We start from the raw sequence: 15,574 nt of genomic DNA, 5'->3' as shown, positions 1-15,574 counted from the left end.
CAATATGAATGGGTGCTTTTGCCAAAATCCCTTTGCTCAGGAAAAATTTCCCTGATTTATTCATTTCCTCAAAATACAGGCATTCCTGCGCAAGGTGAAGCCTTGAGCGTATATCAACGTGCTATAGATGTGAAATTGTTGTGATAGCGGGGACGGAAACTGCATGCTCTTACTGGCAAGAATATTAAATGTGTGACCTTTATTTTAAGTATTATTTTGAATGTTTTTAATGGAAATATAATTTGTGCTTGTTAGTGGTTCACACACACCCCCCCCCCCCCCCAAATAAATTAAATTTAAAACAGGTTTTTTTCGCACTATAAAATAGTTCTACCTACATAAAATATGATGATTCATTCTGGAACTTATTAAAAAATAAGTAAATAAACTTTAGTAGACTCCAGGCTTAAAACGATATGCTATTTTAGTATCTGTCTTTGATTTTTCTTAAGAAACTCAAATTCCATTAGAATTTTAAGTAAAACTTTAAATTCATCCCATTTCTTTCTGTGTGCCAGCTTAGAACACGTGCTGTGCTCAGGCCTGGTACTCCACAGAAATGGCTTTCAGCGAGCGCTCTTAAAACTTAGCTTTCATTGGACTTCTTTTACGAGAGTACGCTAAAAGGTGTCATTAACGTGGTTTTTTACAGGCTTAAAAATATTTAAATATTTATTGAAAAACTCCTGCTATCAGGCAAAACCAATCTCCTACTGTAGGCGTAGAGCGGTGAGGATTGCTGAAGGATGGAGTGAGTAAACTACCTGGCAATTTCAGGTCTCAAACTTCAAGTTAATAATTATTTATTTTTTTTAATGTCTCCTAGACATTGAGCTATTAAATACTTATCATCCTGTAATAAAAGACCAAACCATTTAAATAAAATAAACCATTACTAGGCAATTAAGGTGTGATAACTCAAACGTGTAGAAGAGCTCAAATTGTAATTGCAAAATATTAATGGTGAGTAAAAGACACAGAATAAATTAAGGTCATGTCTCTACCCAATCCACCTACAGTTTCTATCCAAAAGATTTATTATTAAATATGTTCTTGCATTTACCATTGTACTCAAGCAGTCTCTGGCTTACCTAGGCTTAAAGACCTGTATTTCAAAATAAATCATTAATCTTTAACAAAGCTAATAAAGCCCAGGGGAGATTAGATTAAATAAGCCTGGTTAATTATCAGAGGTCATAAATGAAAATAGTTATGGGGGGGGGGGGTTAATTAATGTGTTAGTATTTAATCGCCAGTTGTGTTTTGGACCAGTTATTGATTCCTCCAATACATGGGAAGTCTAAATATTATTACAGCAAAAGCCAACAATTCCACTGCTGCAGACTGAAATGAAACAAGCTTTGGGTATTCTCCTGTTCCAAAACGCTCTCCTCACGATCTGGAAGTGTGCTAGTCTGGTAGCGTCACGTTTTGACGCTTTCTCAGAGCTAGAAATCGCACTCTCATTCGATAAGATGTTACCGATATTGAAGAAGCACCTACCCCCATCCTATAATAAAATATCTCATAAAGTTGTGCTCTCTCTTACACGGTGTGTGTGAATGCCGTTCAATAGTAATTACGACTATCTAATCATACCTTTTCAAATAATTTGTATTTCTCTTAAGAAAAGTCAGGGGATTTTAAACCGAATATAAATAGGGAAACAGTTTAGAGTGTCGATGATTAATAACTGGACTGCAAAATACCAGAATAAACTAGAATAAAGTTAGAAGGAAAAAACTAGAATATATGACAGTGCTATGGTTTTGTCAAATGAAGTGTGTATCCTTTCCTGATTGTGTATCTGACTTCTCAGTCTTCCTAAGGGAATACTATCGAGCAGAATGGATTTCTATGCTCTTGTGTGTGTCATATCCTAAAACGAGATTTCAAGAAACACGAGCTTTTAGCTAAAGGCAACCTGAGTCTGTTCCAGTAGCCATTTCACACTTGGGATCAAAATACCTCAAGAATGGCAGAAACCAACGTTACAATGTTGAGGGATACAGAAAACAATTAAAACATTTCATCGTTTCTGTTCGCCATAGTTACTGTAAAATAGGTTAGACTTTCTGTCACTGTAATAGTGAGGAATACAAAGAATTAAATTATATCTCGGGCTTGCATAGCATTGCTTTGTATTCTGAAAAACAGAATTTGAGTGTGGCATATGGCTTTACTCATAGTAAGGAATATTTTTCATTTTTAAAAAGTGGTACCCTCCTAACAGTGTCAATTGCGCCAACCAAAAGAGTTTCATTTTGGACCAGCTGCAGAGCGATAAAATAAGCTCTCTTCGAAATAACAAACTGGGTTCATAGCTTTAACTCAAGACTTCTTCTGCAACGGTCCCAGTGATGGGCTGGTGCTGCGCTCGTGCTGGGAGGGGGCTCCAGAGAACTGGCAAAGAGCATCGTCATTTTTATATTGCTGAAGAATTATCCTCCCCTAATGGATCGAAATGCTCTTTACGGTGGCATTAACATGCACTGTGAGCGACAGACAAACGGTGTTCGCCGGCCCCCGCGTCAGCAGAAACGTGCTCCCACGTCTGCAGCTGCGGAGCGCGGGGAGGAGGTGGCTGCCGCGCGTCCGGGCAGGGATGCTGGTAAGTGGAAACAGAACTGTTACGCCGCTGCCCGCTCCCTGTCTTAATGTGGAGCGGTACGGGACTGGTTCTGCGTGGAGGAAGGTCTGTGGTTTGTGATTTGGGGTTTTTAAAGACCTTCATTTGCAGAGGATATCCTTACAGTCTTCGTACACTGGGAGAAAACATGTATTATATTTTAAGTATTGTTCATATGAAATTAATTACAATATTTAGAGCAGAACTGTGCTTCAGGAGCGATATCCGCAGAGACACTTTGTTTTCTGTTACCTTGAAGTAGATCATTTTTTCAGGGGAAAAACCATCTCAACAGATTAAGAATGCCAAGCGCTGAGTCCAGTTGCTTGACGTGTCTTGACATTTCAAATTTCTTATTAGAAAAACTAGTAAATTCGCTGTAGAAAATGCAGAGACAGAACCAGCAGATGAAGACTGAGGGGTCTGGCAAGGTCCCAGAAACGAGGAAGCTGTCAAAAGTTCCGTGTATTGTTTATGGATAACACACAGAGGGCTGACGTGGGGCCGCAGGGGAAGGAAGGGGCGTGGGAATAAGTAACGGGCACTCTTCTCTCTTCTCCTTGCGTTTGTGCCAGGACAGGGCACGGAAGAAAGAGCGAGGAGGACAAAGGCGTACATCTGGCGTGGTCCCATAGCGTTCCAGATTTCTCCGAACTTCACATTTTTTGTATCTTCACCGTTGACCTTTCCCTTCTTGGATTTAATATATCTCGAATAAAACTCCCACCAGTATGTGAGCTACGGCTCCAAGGGGGCTGCGTTAGAGACCCTCACCCGCAGCCCGGACTGCGACTGTGCTAGTGCTGTGCAAATAATAAACTAACTTGCAACACCAAAGAGGTCTCGGTTACTACATCTTCATTAAACACTGTGAGCAATTTTGGTTTTTAGCAAATTTATTTTTAATAATTTTTAAGCAAATTTTAATAATTTAAATATTTTTAAGATAAAGTTCATCTTAAACTTGCCGTGTGGGAAAACTCACAAAACTTGAGATTTTGGTAGTTTTTCTCTTCTTTCCTTCATCGGCAGACCCCTCTCTACGAGACTGCGATGTTTTGTAACTGGAAGCATCATGCACCAGTTTGGGATCTGTTACATTTCTGAACTCTTTTCACAGTCTGCAGTTTAATAGTGAAATTGTTCACGTTACTGAAGTAGTAAATTCCACAGGAGAAACTGTGTTCTGGAAAATACTGATCACGCTCGTCTTTGTGAGGTTCCATAACGCCTACGTTTCAATATAATTACACTGAGCTGTGCGTGTGAGTCGCTGTACTCTGTCCCCAGTGGCTGATGAACTCAGGTCTGCGGGCAGTGGACAGGGAAACGTGGCTTTGTTGGCAGCGAAGAGCGAGGGACTAGTCGTAACTCACGGAAAAGGATGTTTGAACTGAAGTATGCCAGTATAAGTAGTAACGATGCATCCGTCGCTATAACGTCTGTGCGATTTTAAATGGAAAGATATGAAAAATTTCTGGCACGTGTACCGTGGGAAGTTCTGTGTCCGCTTTTGGTCGCTGGTGGGTTCGGGAGATGGGATTAGGAGGTGGTGGGGTGCTTGCTTGGGGGTTGGTATGGTTTTTCTCTGCGAGTCAGAGGCTTGTCGGCTGGTTTTCTGCAGGCGACAGACTGAAACAACGCATTCTTTACTTTGCTGAGTTCTTCGTATTCTCTAGGGCAGAAAAGGTTGGGTTGTGCTATTAAGACGCTGGGACTGGGAGGACGCCTGGGTCAGTGAATCTAATCCCCTTATACCGCAGGCTGCTCCGTCGTGTAATCCCTTCCATAAACTAATCGAGTTTCCTCCTCGAAGGAGTTGGTTTTGCTTTGCACGAGCTCTGATGAGGAGGCAGCGTGAGGACAGCAAGGCTATAAAGGCTGCAGACCCACTTCAGATTTCTGAATGCATTCGCTCTCGGTATATACCCGTTTGTTCGTGCAAACAGGGGCTGATGAGTTACTCCATTCCTTAATCATATACTAGGAAATTTTCTAGGCAAATAATTACAAGTAATTGGCCTCTAGTAAACTAATAGCCAGGTTTTATTTACTTGCTTATTTTTACCTGCCTGTATCCTTTAATAGCTCCTTCCACCTCGTATTTTTCTAAAGCCTTGAATGCCACGAAGTTGTAGTTGTGTGTGCTTACCCTCCTTGAACATACCTTTAATCCTCAGTCCTGCTGTACCTGCTGTCCTCCCCTTCCCAGGAATTTACCGTTGTTTTGATAATTTTATGTGCAAACGTATTTAAATCCCTCTGAGCTGAGTATCCTGAGCTGACTGAATTTTGCTTTACCTTTGTTCTGGCAATTTCCATTTCTATTTTGTTATTCAGAATGCCGTCTTTTAAGCTTTTGCTAAAACTGAAGCCAAAAAAATATTTTGAGGTCCACGCTTAATTTCTCTACCCTACCTTTGCAGAGGTGCTTTCATTTTTCTTCAGGTATCTGTGGGGCTGAAGAGTGTTTTGCAGCAGGCTTGGGGTGGTTCCCTTTCCGAGGTGCCGCTCAGCTGGGCGTCTGGGCAACTCCCGCTTCAGCCCTGCCCGGCTGGGTTTCCCCGACATTGCTTCTTTATGGCCAATTCCTTTTGTTCCTCGTAATTTTCCTCCTTGTGCTGTGTAGCCTTTCACGGGTTGGTTTCCCATTTTGTTAAGAGGTTTTCTCTGCAAGCTTTTTTCTGCCTGGGATCAGAAAGGAATTTCTAGATACCATCTCTTTCCTTTTGGTAAAAGGCAATCTTAAATGTCCTTGACATTAAACTGCACCTCCTTGTCCCAGCTGTCTTCAGTAGCTTATGTTCTCCAAAGAGTTCTCTTTTGAGGATTAGAGTTGTAGTTGCAAGTCTGTGGGGTTTATTCTTCCACTTTATTTAAGCTCACTCAACTGCTGATTCTCTAATGCCAGATTATTTCCTGCAGTCAGCTCTAGCACACGCTCACCACCGCTAACCAAAACTGGCTTTAAAAGAACATTACCTTTTCTTTCTTCCTGTGACAGCGTGGTACAGATACCTGCACACCTTATCCCACATTTCCCCTTCCTTCACCTCCGCGAAGCTGGGCTGTTACAGCGAGACCTGCAGGCACACTCCTCTGTTTAAAAACTCTCTAGCTGTCTTTTTCAAAATCTGACTTTGCAGATAAAAAGATTTCCTTGTGTTGTCCCAAGAAGACTCTTCTCTACCTTTCTGAAAGTAATATTAACCCAGACAGTTTGTTTTACCCATGCTATCACCTCTGACTTCTCTGTGCTCCACCACGGTGCCGGTGTAGGACGCAGCACTCTTCGTGGGGTGCCTTCTGCCCTCTCCCACCCCGGTCCAGCCGCAGCTGCTACGCTGCATTGTGCTGCGGTCGGCCACGCTTGCCCCCTCCCAGGACTCTTTGCATTGCTTACAGGCAGTTCTGTTCTTTCTCCCTGGCCACGTTCGCCGTCAGGCTGTGATTTGTACCTCCCTTCTCCCGACAGCAGCCCTTAGCTGACTGCTGTCCTCAGCAGCTTTCATACTTCTTCCATGCACTTAATCCGTCTGCCATCAAATACTTTATTTGCTGTCCTGTCTACGTTTACTTTGTTTTCTTCCTCCTCCTACACGCAGTTACAAACATTCTTGAGCTTCTCTCAACCTTCCTCTCTTTCTTCTTAAAGCTGCCCCCGTCAGGGATGCAGCCTCGACCCCAGCGGTGGCTGTCACCCGTCCGGGGGTGCACCAACCCTGCTCCAAAAGTCGCTTCGTGACTTCCACAGATTTGCAGTGCGCGGCAGCACCTCTAAAATGACAGGACGGGGCCTTCTAACTCCAGACTCGCTTGTCCCAAACCATCGCTGTGAAGTTCTGCTTTCGATGGTGACATCTCTGGCAGCGTCCCCAAGCGTTCACCGTATGGTCGGTAGGGTGTTTGTGAAGAGCGCTGAACCTTAAAAGGCAGCAAAAGGTACGTTTGTACGCACTTTAGAGAAGAACTACACTGCCTGCTTTCATCAGCTTTTCCCCGAGCGTGCTACTCTGGTTTGGCTGAACCGTCCCGGCCCCTCTTCCCAGAGGAGTCTGGGCTCCTGGAGGGGCTGAGCTCTGCCGACTGCAGCGGCACGGTCGCTGCAGAAGCCCTGTTTGAGCATCCCTGCGGCCTCGCGGCACAGGAGAGATGCCCACCATGAGTTTTGACCTTCTCGCTTGTACATCCACCGGCTGGCTGAAGCTGATGGTGGGAATTTGCCCCCTTATCCCAAGCTGGCAGCAGCAGCCGGTCTGCAAGCGCAGCCGCGGGACTGAAAAGCAGGCAGCCTTCCCAGCCCGGCGGCGAGGACAAAGGCGGCTGCAGTCGGGCGAGTCATAAAGGAAGTGGGTTTGGGCATTCGCACGTTTAGACCTTGACAGAAATGACCGCTTTTCCGTGTATGTTTAGCAGCCAGTGATGCCATGCCAGTATCCCCATGCCCCGGATGCTCCTGTTTCTATCTTTTTAGTCCCAGCTGGAATTAAAGCTTGGATTTGCTTTAAAACGGCGAGATGCTGTTGGTTCACACCTGCCTCAGCAGAACAGGCAATTCTGAAGGGAACAGCAAGGATCCTGCGCGCAGCAATTCAGACGGCACCGAGTCTGTAAAGGGCAAACCAGGAGGTGGTGTGAACGCATCGCTTTTCCTCTGGTTTATGAAACAAATCTGAAAAGCTCTGCTCAAGGAGAATTCTCCACTGAAGTCACAGAAATGGCACCGAATATCACATTTTTCTATTATACTTTCATGGGGTTTTTTCCACAACCACCCTTGAAAATTTGAGCAGTCCTGATGTTGTAGGATTGGGGTCTCAGCAAAATGAAGTGCGGATGCTACCGCTCTTTCCTACACACCCCTGCCTGCCAGTGTTCCTAAGAAGTCATTAATATATTTTGATTTTAATGAACCAGCCTAGCGTGCTTATAGGGAAACCAGCTGGTTTTGTTTTCTCTCTACAGACCTGAACAATTTCATGAATAAAGATTTACAAAGAGTTTTAGAACTCGAAACTAGAAATATATCCATCTCTCCAATTCCTTGATCTAATAATATATTTTAAAATGAGATTTTTGCAAGAATAATACATGAGATTACCGCCTTCGCTTCCAGCCTCAGCGATGCTACGATTCTGTGACTTTATGCTACCTTAAGCATCTACAATTAAGTCTAGATCCAATGTTTCCAAAAGAGGCACAATCCTAGCAAAATCCCTGCTGGTTTGGGTATGGTATTTTGCCTTTTAATGAAAAATTGTACTCATTGAGTATGTTAATTTACTTGATTGTTGCAAAGAGTGTTGTTATTCTGCAGCAAGAGGAACCTTTTCCTTTATAGGAAGCCATAGCAACAAGAAGGATTGACTCCTAAATTCACAAGAAAAAGGTTCTGGTATTTTAGGGTGGCCAGAAAAATAACTTTTGTCGTAATCGTACAATGTATTTGAAGCAAAGCTGATAATTATACATGAGAAGCAGGATGTAATTTCTCAGAACATAAAGATTTGGAAGAAATTAAAGACTGCTAAATCAAATTATTAGAAAACTTATACAACAGTCATTAAGACACAAAATCAAGGAATTCTTTATAATTCTTTGGTTTTTCCGAGTCTCTTGTTTTAACACCATTTCCTTTTCTCCTGCTAAAGTCACGTTTGCTTTACGCAGGAGTACAACCTCATTTCACAGAGGAGGTGTTTTTTCTAGGCAGCTGGAACAGTTTTGTCATATTGCGCTTCCCTTGGTCCTCACCCTGAGCACAGGCAGTGCCCCTTGGCTGGGCCATCCCCCGACGGCAGACGGTGCCGCCCGCCAGGCTGCTCCCCGGCAGCTCTCGCAGGCTCCCCGCGCCACGGGACGCCTTCACTGCGCCTCCCTCCTAGGAGAGCGGAATCGGTGTCTTAAGCAAATTGATTCAAAACCCACGAACACATCGCTACGGCTGCTGCGCGGCTTCCTAATCCAGGCCAATGTAACAGAGCCCGTGCTTCTTTAAAAATTAGGAATTGCTGAAATCGATGTAGTTCATCGGTCTTCGCTGTGCGATCGTTATTTCTCTAGCTTTCTGTATTACATCTGTCAAATATACCGGGGCAAAAACCCTGTTTGCACCGCAATCAGTTAAGCTTTCGACTGAAGCACAACGCAAAGGCCGGAAGAATCCTCTACCATCGTTTATGTCCGTCGCTGACTTTGCGTCAGCCTTGCTGGAAGCAGCCAGCTCCTGCTGCCCTTCAGCCCCGCACCCGAGCACCACGGCCGGGCGCACAAACTGCTCGTCCCCTGGGACGCTCCTGGCTGGAGCAGGACGGAGAGCACCCTCATCTCCACCTCTCCTTTCCCACCGCCCAAATTGCCACGGTGGGAACCTGTGAGGGACATCCGGGGACTGACTGACGGATCCTCCCTCTCTCCATCGCCGCATACGTGAACTGCCCCTCTACAGGGGTAGGAAACCTCCATGCTAGACCCTTTTTATGTTAAAGGCTGCTCAAGATGTCACCGACCTTCATGGATTTTAAATTTCAAATAAAATTGTGAAGTTCGAGTAACACAATTGAAATTCCGTTTTATTTTTTAAATGTGATTTGAATTTATCAGCGACAATGATGTATTTGTCAAGATGTCAAATAAATATTTGTAAGATTGGAAACATTCATCTGTATTAGCAGAATTCTTAGCGTCAGTAATCTGATAAAGAAACTTCATAACTTTTTGTTTGGGAAAATATTTGTCTGTTATTTCACTTAGAATCATTTTTGCATCGTATTAACCTGAAAAGTAATCGTAGGGGGAAAAATGCGAAATTGGACGCGAGTGAAGAGTGTGTTCAGCTATTACCTGCACATCCATTGTTGTCAACTCGGCCACATTTTTTTTCATTAGTTTCTTGTTATAGTCAAGATATGGTCAATGATCTTTTGAGCTTGGTAATTTTGTTAAATCTTTTTTATTAAGAGTATTGAATTGCTACGTTGAGATGGTAGCTTGCTTCTGTGCGAGACTGATTGGGACTGGTATTTCATTTTGCATAGCACTATTCAAAGCTCATGAAAAGGCACAGAATAATGAATTTTAAAGTAAAATTATAATGAAAAGCCACAGGTGATTTTTTCATTAGGCTGAATGCTGGAGAATTGTGCTCTTCTCTTAACTTTTTCTGCTGTTTGTATTGGTTGCCCCAGGTGAAGTAAACATCTTCAAAATGTGTTTGATGGTTTTGATAAATGTTTTTTTCTGGAAAGACTTCAATAATTAAAAAGACATGCATTTTTAAAAGTTCACTAAAGCACAAAACTATTACTTAAAAACATTCTTTGTTCAAAATTGTTACCTTGACTTATATTCATCATAAGAAATTACCTTCAATGAAGTGAGCAAAACCCCCCTTTTCTAGGCAGGTTTCAGTAATTCCCAGGAGAAATGTTTTTGAGCTGGAGAACTCCAAGGGTGGCTTTGCCAAGGTGGCAAGCAAAAATTTTTGCATATTCGGAGTGCGATGGTCCCGATGTTGTATACTGGTGACACACGAATGACGTAGCTGCAAAAAGAAAGACACTGATGTATGGTTCATAGGCACAGAAGTCTGGTCGACTGCATGTTTGTCACAGGCCTGTAACGGCCAGCCCAATCTTTAAATAAAATTGTCGTGTCTGTTGCATGACTGTTTGCTGTCTCATTCTGTATTTGTCTTCCATGTGTGATTAACTCCCAAATGTTCTCTTTTTTTTTCCTTTTCCCTTTTTGTAGAAATTATTGAGCCTCCTACCTCTAGTCCTGTCTCAAGCCCAGGTCAGTATCCACATACATTCACCAAGTATGTTTGGGTACTTTTTCTCAGGGACTCGTAACTCATGCATTGCCATATCAATGACTGGAATTGATAACGGGCAGCTTTGTTGTGGTAGCGCTGGACTGTCTCCTTCCCGTCTTTGTGCATTCGTTGGTTTGTCTTCCCTCCAGGCTTCATGTGTTCTCCTCTTCTTAAATTTCCCCTTTGGAGAAAACCCCTCCCCGCATCTCTGTTTTCCTCCCATTCATTCTCTGCCCCAGGGCGACGCGGTGGACGTACGCAGGGCGATGCAGCCGCGCAGCGTAATTACTGTGTCTTCTCTTTGTGATGACCTGACTCTTCTCTGGTGTCGCTGTAAACACGAACGTTGGTTTGAGGCTTACAACTTTCTTGCTGTCTCATCACGGAATGACGGGTAGGATGGACCTAAGACCCTGTTGTGAGGTCCTCCTCGTTTTAGGGTGCCAGAAGGTGTTCCTGGAGAGCTGAAAAGCCTGCCCTTGTGCTTGGCAGGCAGTAAGAGGTCCTGACCATTCATGGCGATTCCCCGTCTTCGCGGGGGTTTCCCCTTGCTGCTCCCCAGCAGGACAGCCTCCGTGGAGCTGGTCAGCCTGGTGCAGGCTACCAAACGAGGGCTGCCCTGCCCAGAGCTCGTTAAAAGATGGCCTTAGGGCAGCCTGTGTCAATATTCCCAACCTCTCTCCAAAGGGTTTGGAAGGGGGAATTCGTGAGTCTCACGGGCCCTGCTCTATCCCACTGCTCTACGTTAAACACCTTCCCCGGCATGCAGTTACGGTGTCAGACGCAACAGGCTGATATTATTTCCGTGTGCGTAATACGGTAAGACGGGCAATGCTCAGCTCTCCTCCAAGGAGGAGTCTCAGAAGTGTTATCAGGATCATCTGGGAGACAAACACAAGTAGAATTTTCCTCTAGCAAAACCTACACATGAAGTATACTTTTATTTCCAAATTAAGATTCAAATATTAGAAAGACTACACCAGAAAGCCATAGCAATGGAGGTAACCTACTCCCCAGTTAAAAATGCAGATTAAACAGAGAGTTATGAAAGAAAAACTAGGCAGCAGACTGATCCACCCACCCTAAAACTTACAGGAGTAGAAAGACAAGTGTATAAATCTTCGGTGCTTTTAATTAAAGGGCTTAGGAAGGGCGGTCTCTGGTGTCCTCTGCAGAGACGCTCGCTGTGCACAGGCGCTGCCTGTCTGCCTTCCCGCGTGCCCTTCTTCAGCACCGAGTTTTCCAAAGCACTCTGTCTCTTTTATGTGCGGAGGATCTACCGCGTCTGCAGTGCAAAGCCGGTCAGGCAAGCGACTGAGCAATTTACCCGTGACCACCATTCATCACAAAACACAGCAGCAGAAGGAGTAGGAGGGGAGGGATGGACTTAACCTGCAAAAAGCTGATAGTGTTTGTAATAAAAGTTCCTATCCTTGTGATTTTTCACAGTTGCTTTGGACTACCAAGCAGTTGAAAATAAGCTAAGAAATTATTTTTATAGCTAACAGAAGCCAGGAAGAAGAAAAGAGTCGCAGATGATACGGCAATCATGCAAAGCAGTGATAGGAGAACCTCAGTCTATGTGCCGTTTAACGCTGGGTTTTGTAATTGGTTGAAAAGTCCCCTTAGGCTGATGCTGTTCCAAGCTCTCTTCAGGGAATGATGGTTTAAGCTGTGTGGTTACGGTTGGAATGGACTCTAGTAACGTTTTGGTCGTTAAACTCCATAGGTAAGCACTACACCACAGAAGCACAGTCTTTTCTCACTTTAAACAATTGATGTTCGAGTAATATAGCTTCGAGATGTGTTTGAATTCTCGCTGTCTGCAGAAATTTATGACAAACGAGCAAAATTATATGTATTTTGGGGGAGCAGGATGGAGACAGGGGAATGGAAATGAATAGCATCTTTTTATAACGATCCCTGCCTTAATTCTGAGGGCATGGTGTTAAATAGCGAGGTCTTTTTCCAAAGTACAGTATGAAATCGAGAATGTGAAAGCCTTTGAACACACCCGAGGAAAAATTTAGAAGAAGCTAAAGTTGCAATAGATATGAAACTACATGAGCCAATCCAAGTTTAAATGACTGAGGAAAGGACTCCGAGGTCAGTTTGCAGATGAAAAACAACATCTGTTCCCCTGAAAGACAACAGAAAGGGTTTTTTTAAAGAAAAGCTCTCAAAATGGATAAAAATTTAGGATTGAGTCCTTCCTCCTGGAAATCAGCACTGGCGTCAGCAGTGGTATTGCCATTGAAATGTTCTGTTTGCCTTACATAATTAAATAATGCTGTGATAGTCCCTCTACTTTTCTAATTTTAGTCTGGTAAATAGCTAGATAATACCATCACTATTGCTATGAAGTTATACAGCTGCAGAGGCAATTAAAAAGTTTCCAGAGTGTCAGAAACCGAGTCCCTCATGTGCTGCAGTATCCGCAGAGAAGACAGTAGGTTGGGCTGGGAGATCGTGGCAGAAAACCCAGTTTATTTGTCTGTAGCTGCTTAGGACAGTAAAATAAGATTTGTGACTTTGTTTAAAGTCAGCCCGGGAGGTTTTAGCCAACAGCACCCGTTGGATCTCTGTCCGTCTGCCCTGCTTTCCCTCATGCAATGACAGGAACACAAGATGTGGATAAACCTGTAGAAACTCATTGTTCCTCGTGTCTTGCATCAGTCAGAATACAGAGCATCAGCCTACTTCTTACTTAATCTGGGCGTTGCAGCTAGTTGGTTAATTACTCCTCTCATTTACAACTTCACTGCAGCTTCAATAGATGTTTTTCCTGGAGAAAGTTTGGCAAGCTGGAAGGAGACAGATCCTCCTCCACTGTTTCACTAATGAGCCAAAGGTTATGAAAAAACCCAAAACTGAGTCAATATTTAACTGCAGATAGATGAGGGAGAATTGCAGGCCAAGGATCTCCCATCAATCAAGGTAGATGACTGATGGGATGTTCAGCATTATCATCACTGGTAGAGTTTTCCAGGATCTTTCTTAAAGCCCAAACTAGGAAGTTACTTTTTGTAGAAAGTGAAGAATTTGTAGTAATCCTGAAGGTCTTGCAACTGCCTTCTGTTGAGATCTTAGTCCAGCTCTGAATACACAGTAATTATCCTATTCTCAAAACACCTTTGAAAAATATTTTTCACTGTTACTAGTGTGTATGAGTATATGCATATGTATTTTTGCATATGTAAAAGGAAAATGTCACCGGCATCTTAAGACGCTTAAACCTGGAGTTGCTACTGCCTCTGACTCCTACGGGTCACTTCTGTGCAACCTCTGTCAGCATTGAAGTTGGTACATACAAAAGACCTTTCATCTCACCAATCTGCCTTGCCGTATTCAGTATAATTACTCTAATCAACTGTTTTGACCTTCTGTTGTTAAAAATTGTTTGTAAGCTGCACGCGTAAAATTTCAGCACAGAAGTTTTGTGGCATTTTCTAGATGTTCGTAAGCCATGTGACAACATTCCCAAAATGTCTTTCAATGATTACCTATAAAAGCCATTTTGATTTTAAAAAAAAAATCCTTAAGGATTCCTTACAGTTCCAAACAATAGGTGACAAACCATTTAAAACATGTACAGTTCACGCAAAACCAACACCGTGTTTGAGAGCCGTAGCGATATACTTGTGCGTTCCTCTGCTGGAGCCGCTTTTTACATTTGGGAGTTTACTTTCTCAATTTTAAGCAACAACGCTTAAAGCATGTAGAATTAGCTGCAAAAGTTAAAAAATTGGGGCCACAGTTGGTATCTATTTTGTCAGCCATTGCCAGGAGCTGTAGTTACTTACAAATCTTTCATCCTTCAGCGTAATTAGTTCACAGGTGGTGTCTTGAAAAGCCTTTGAAGGTGCTGCTGAATTCTTAACGCTGACTAAATAAGTAACTGCGACAGGTCAGAGAGAATAACTCAGGAATCTTCTTTAATTAATGATTTCACATGTTATAAGGCACTTATATAAAAATTGGAGTTGGAGAGAGAAGGACTTTAACTTATTTAATTTTCTCAGGAACAAAGGCGTATGTTTAAATGAGCACTCTGGGCAGGCTGGACAACTCCTTGAACTTCAGTTACTGCTCCCTAATGTGCTTTACTGCATATCTAGTACGTTTTAATACGCTAGAATACCAAATAATACCTAATCTCAAGCAGCTCTATTTGTTTTGTATGAAACATGTCAACCCTCCCTTTTTTCTCTTCTTATGCAGTTGCAATTCCCATTTTAATCAATAAATGATCTGCGTAAGGAAAATCTACAGGGTTGGACTCTGAATCTCAGAATTTATGGCATTCTTTCTTGCCGTTAATTTTGTCTTTACGTGATGAAAGCGCCATGTATCTTAAACTAGGGATTTCTGCATGTAGACAGGAGACACGTCGGTACAGCAAATACTGGAGTACAGGTGAACCCTGAGGCACAAGGGAATGATCAGCCTTGAGAAACAGCTGGCCCTTCAGCTGCAGCAGCCAACACTCAAAATATTTTCTTTCTCTTCCCAGTTTGTGGAATTCCTTCCAAAAACTAAACAAGTATGAAAAGATGATCAAGATCTAGGGTAACAGATCCTGGATCATTGCAAGTTTAACTTCTAAAATACATTAGAAACAGATGTCTGTTTGTTCAAAGAGCTTTTGACTCTCAGTGGCCACTTCACTGCCTGCCAAATAATCCCACCCTGGGAAGGAGGGCCGGGTCTCCCAGCCTGCCTTCCGTCTCCTTCACGTGATGGTTGAATCACCCTCCAACACCCAGTAGAAGAACACCATGGGTTCTTTTGTCCCAGTGGACAGACATAAAAGCGTATATAAGGTTACTAAGACTTGCTATGAGTAGGTAAGCATCAAACAGGTAAACAATCTCTAAAGAAAAAAAATCAATCTTATTCGTTAATTATTTTAAAGCTTTACGTTCATAACGTATTATGGACATTTCTGCCGCATTTCAGAACGCCAGGCAGATGTGAAATTCCAGCATAGTTCGCTCTGCCAGAAAAAAATGGTTTCTATATTCACCCAGCATTATGCATCTGCACACTTTATCCAGTGGGTAATGCGTTACTGCGGGAGCACGCAGCAGAGCAATGCAGGGTCTTAAACCAGGAACGCTCAGACTTAT

The 15,574-nt window shown here is 43.1% G+C and overlaps 1 protein-coding gene across 2 annotated transcripts in view; it reads left to right on the top strand.

Annotated features, from left to right (window-relative positions):
• Nucleotides 1–15,574, top strand: part of NEGR1 (neuronal growth regulator 1) — a 304,619-nt gene that overhangs the window by 263,920 nt on the left and 25,125 nt on the right. Inside the window, exon 7 of one of the 2 annotated variants that reach the window (XM_075506659.1) lies at nt 10,382–10,423. The exons of the other annotated variant lie outside the window; for it this stretch is intronic. Within the exon in view, the coding sequence (XP_075362774.1) occupies nt 10,382–10,423 (42 nt within the window). The remainder of the gene's footprint in view (nt 1–10,381; nt 10,424–15,574) is intronic. 2 annotated transcript variants of the gene reach the window in all.

The sequence above is a fragment of the Mycteria americana genome, chromosome 7 (genome assembly GCF_035582795.1).
Source record: "Mycteria americana isolate JAX WOST 10 ecotype Jacksonville Zoo and Gardens chromosome 7, USCA_MyAme_1.0, whole genome shotgun sequence".
Taxonomy (NCBI): Eukaryota; Metazoa; Chordata; class Aves; order Ciconiiformes; family Ciconiidae; genus Mycteria; species Mycteria americana.
Note: the sequence above shows the minus strand (reverse complement) of the source record. Positions and strands in the feature narration are given on the sequence as shown.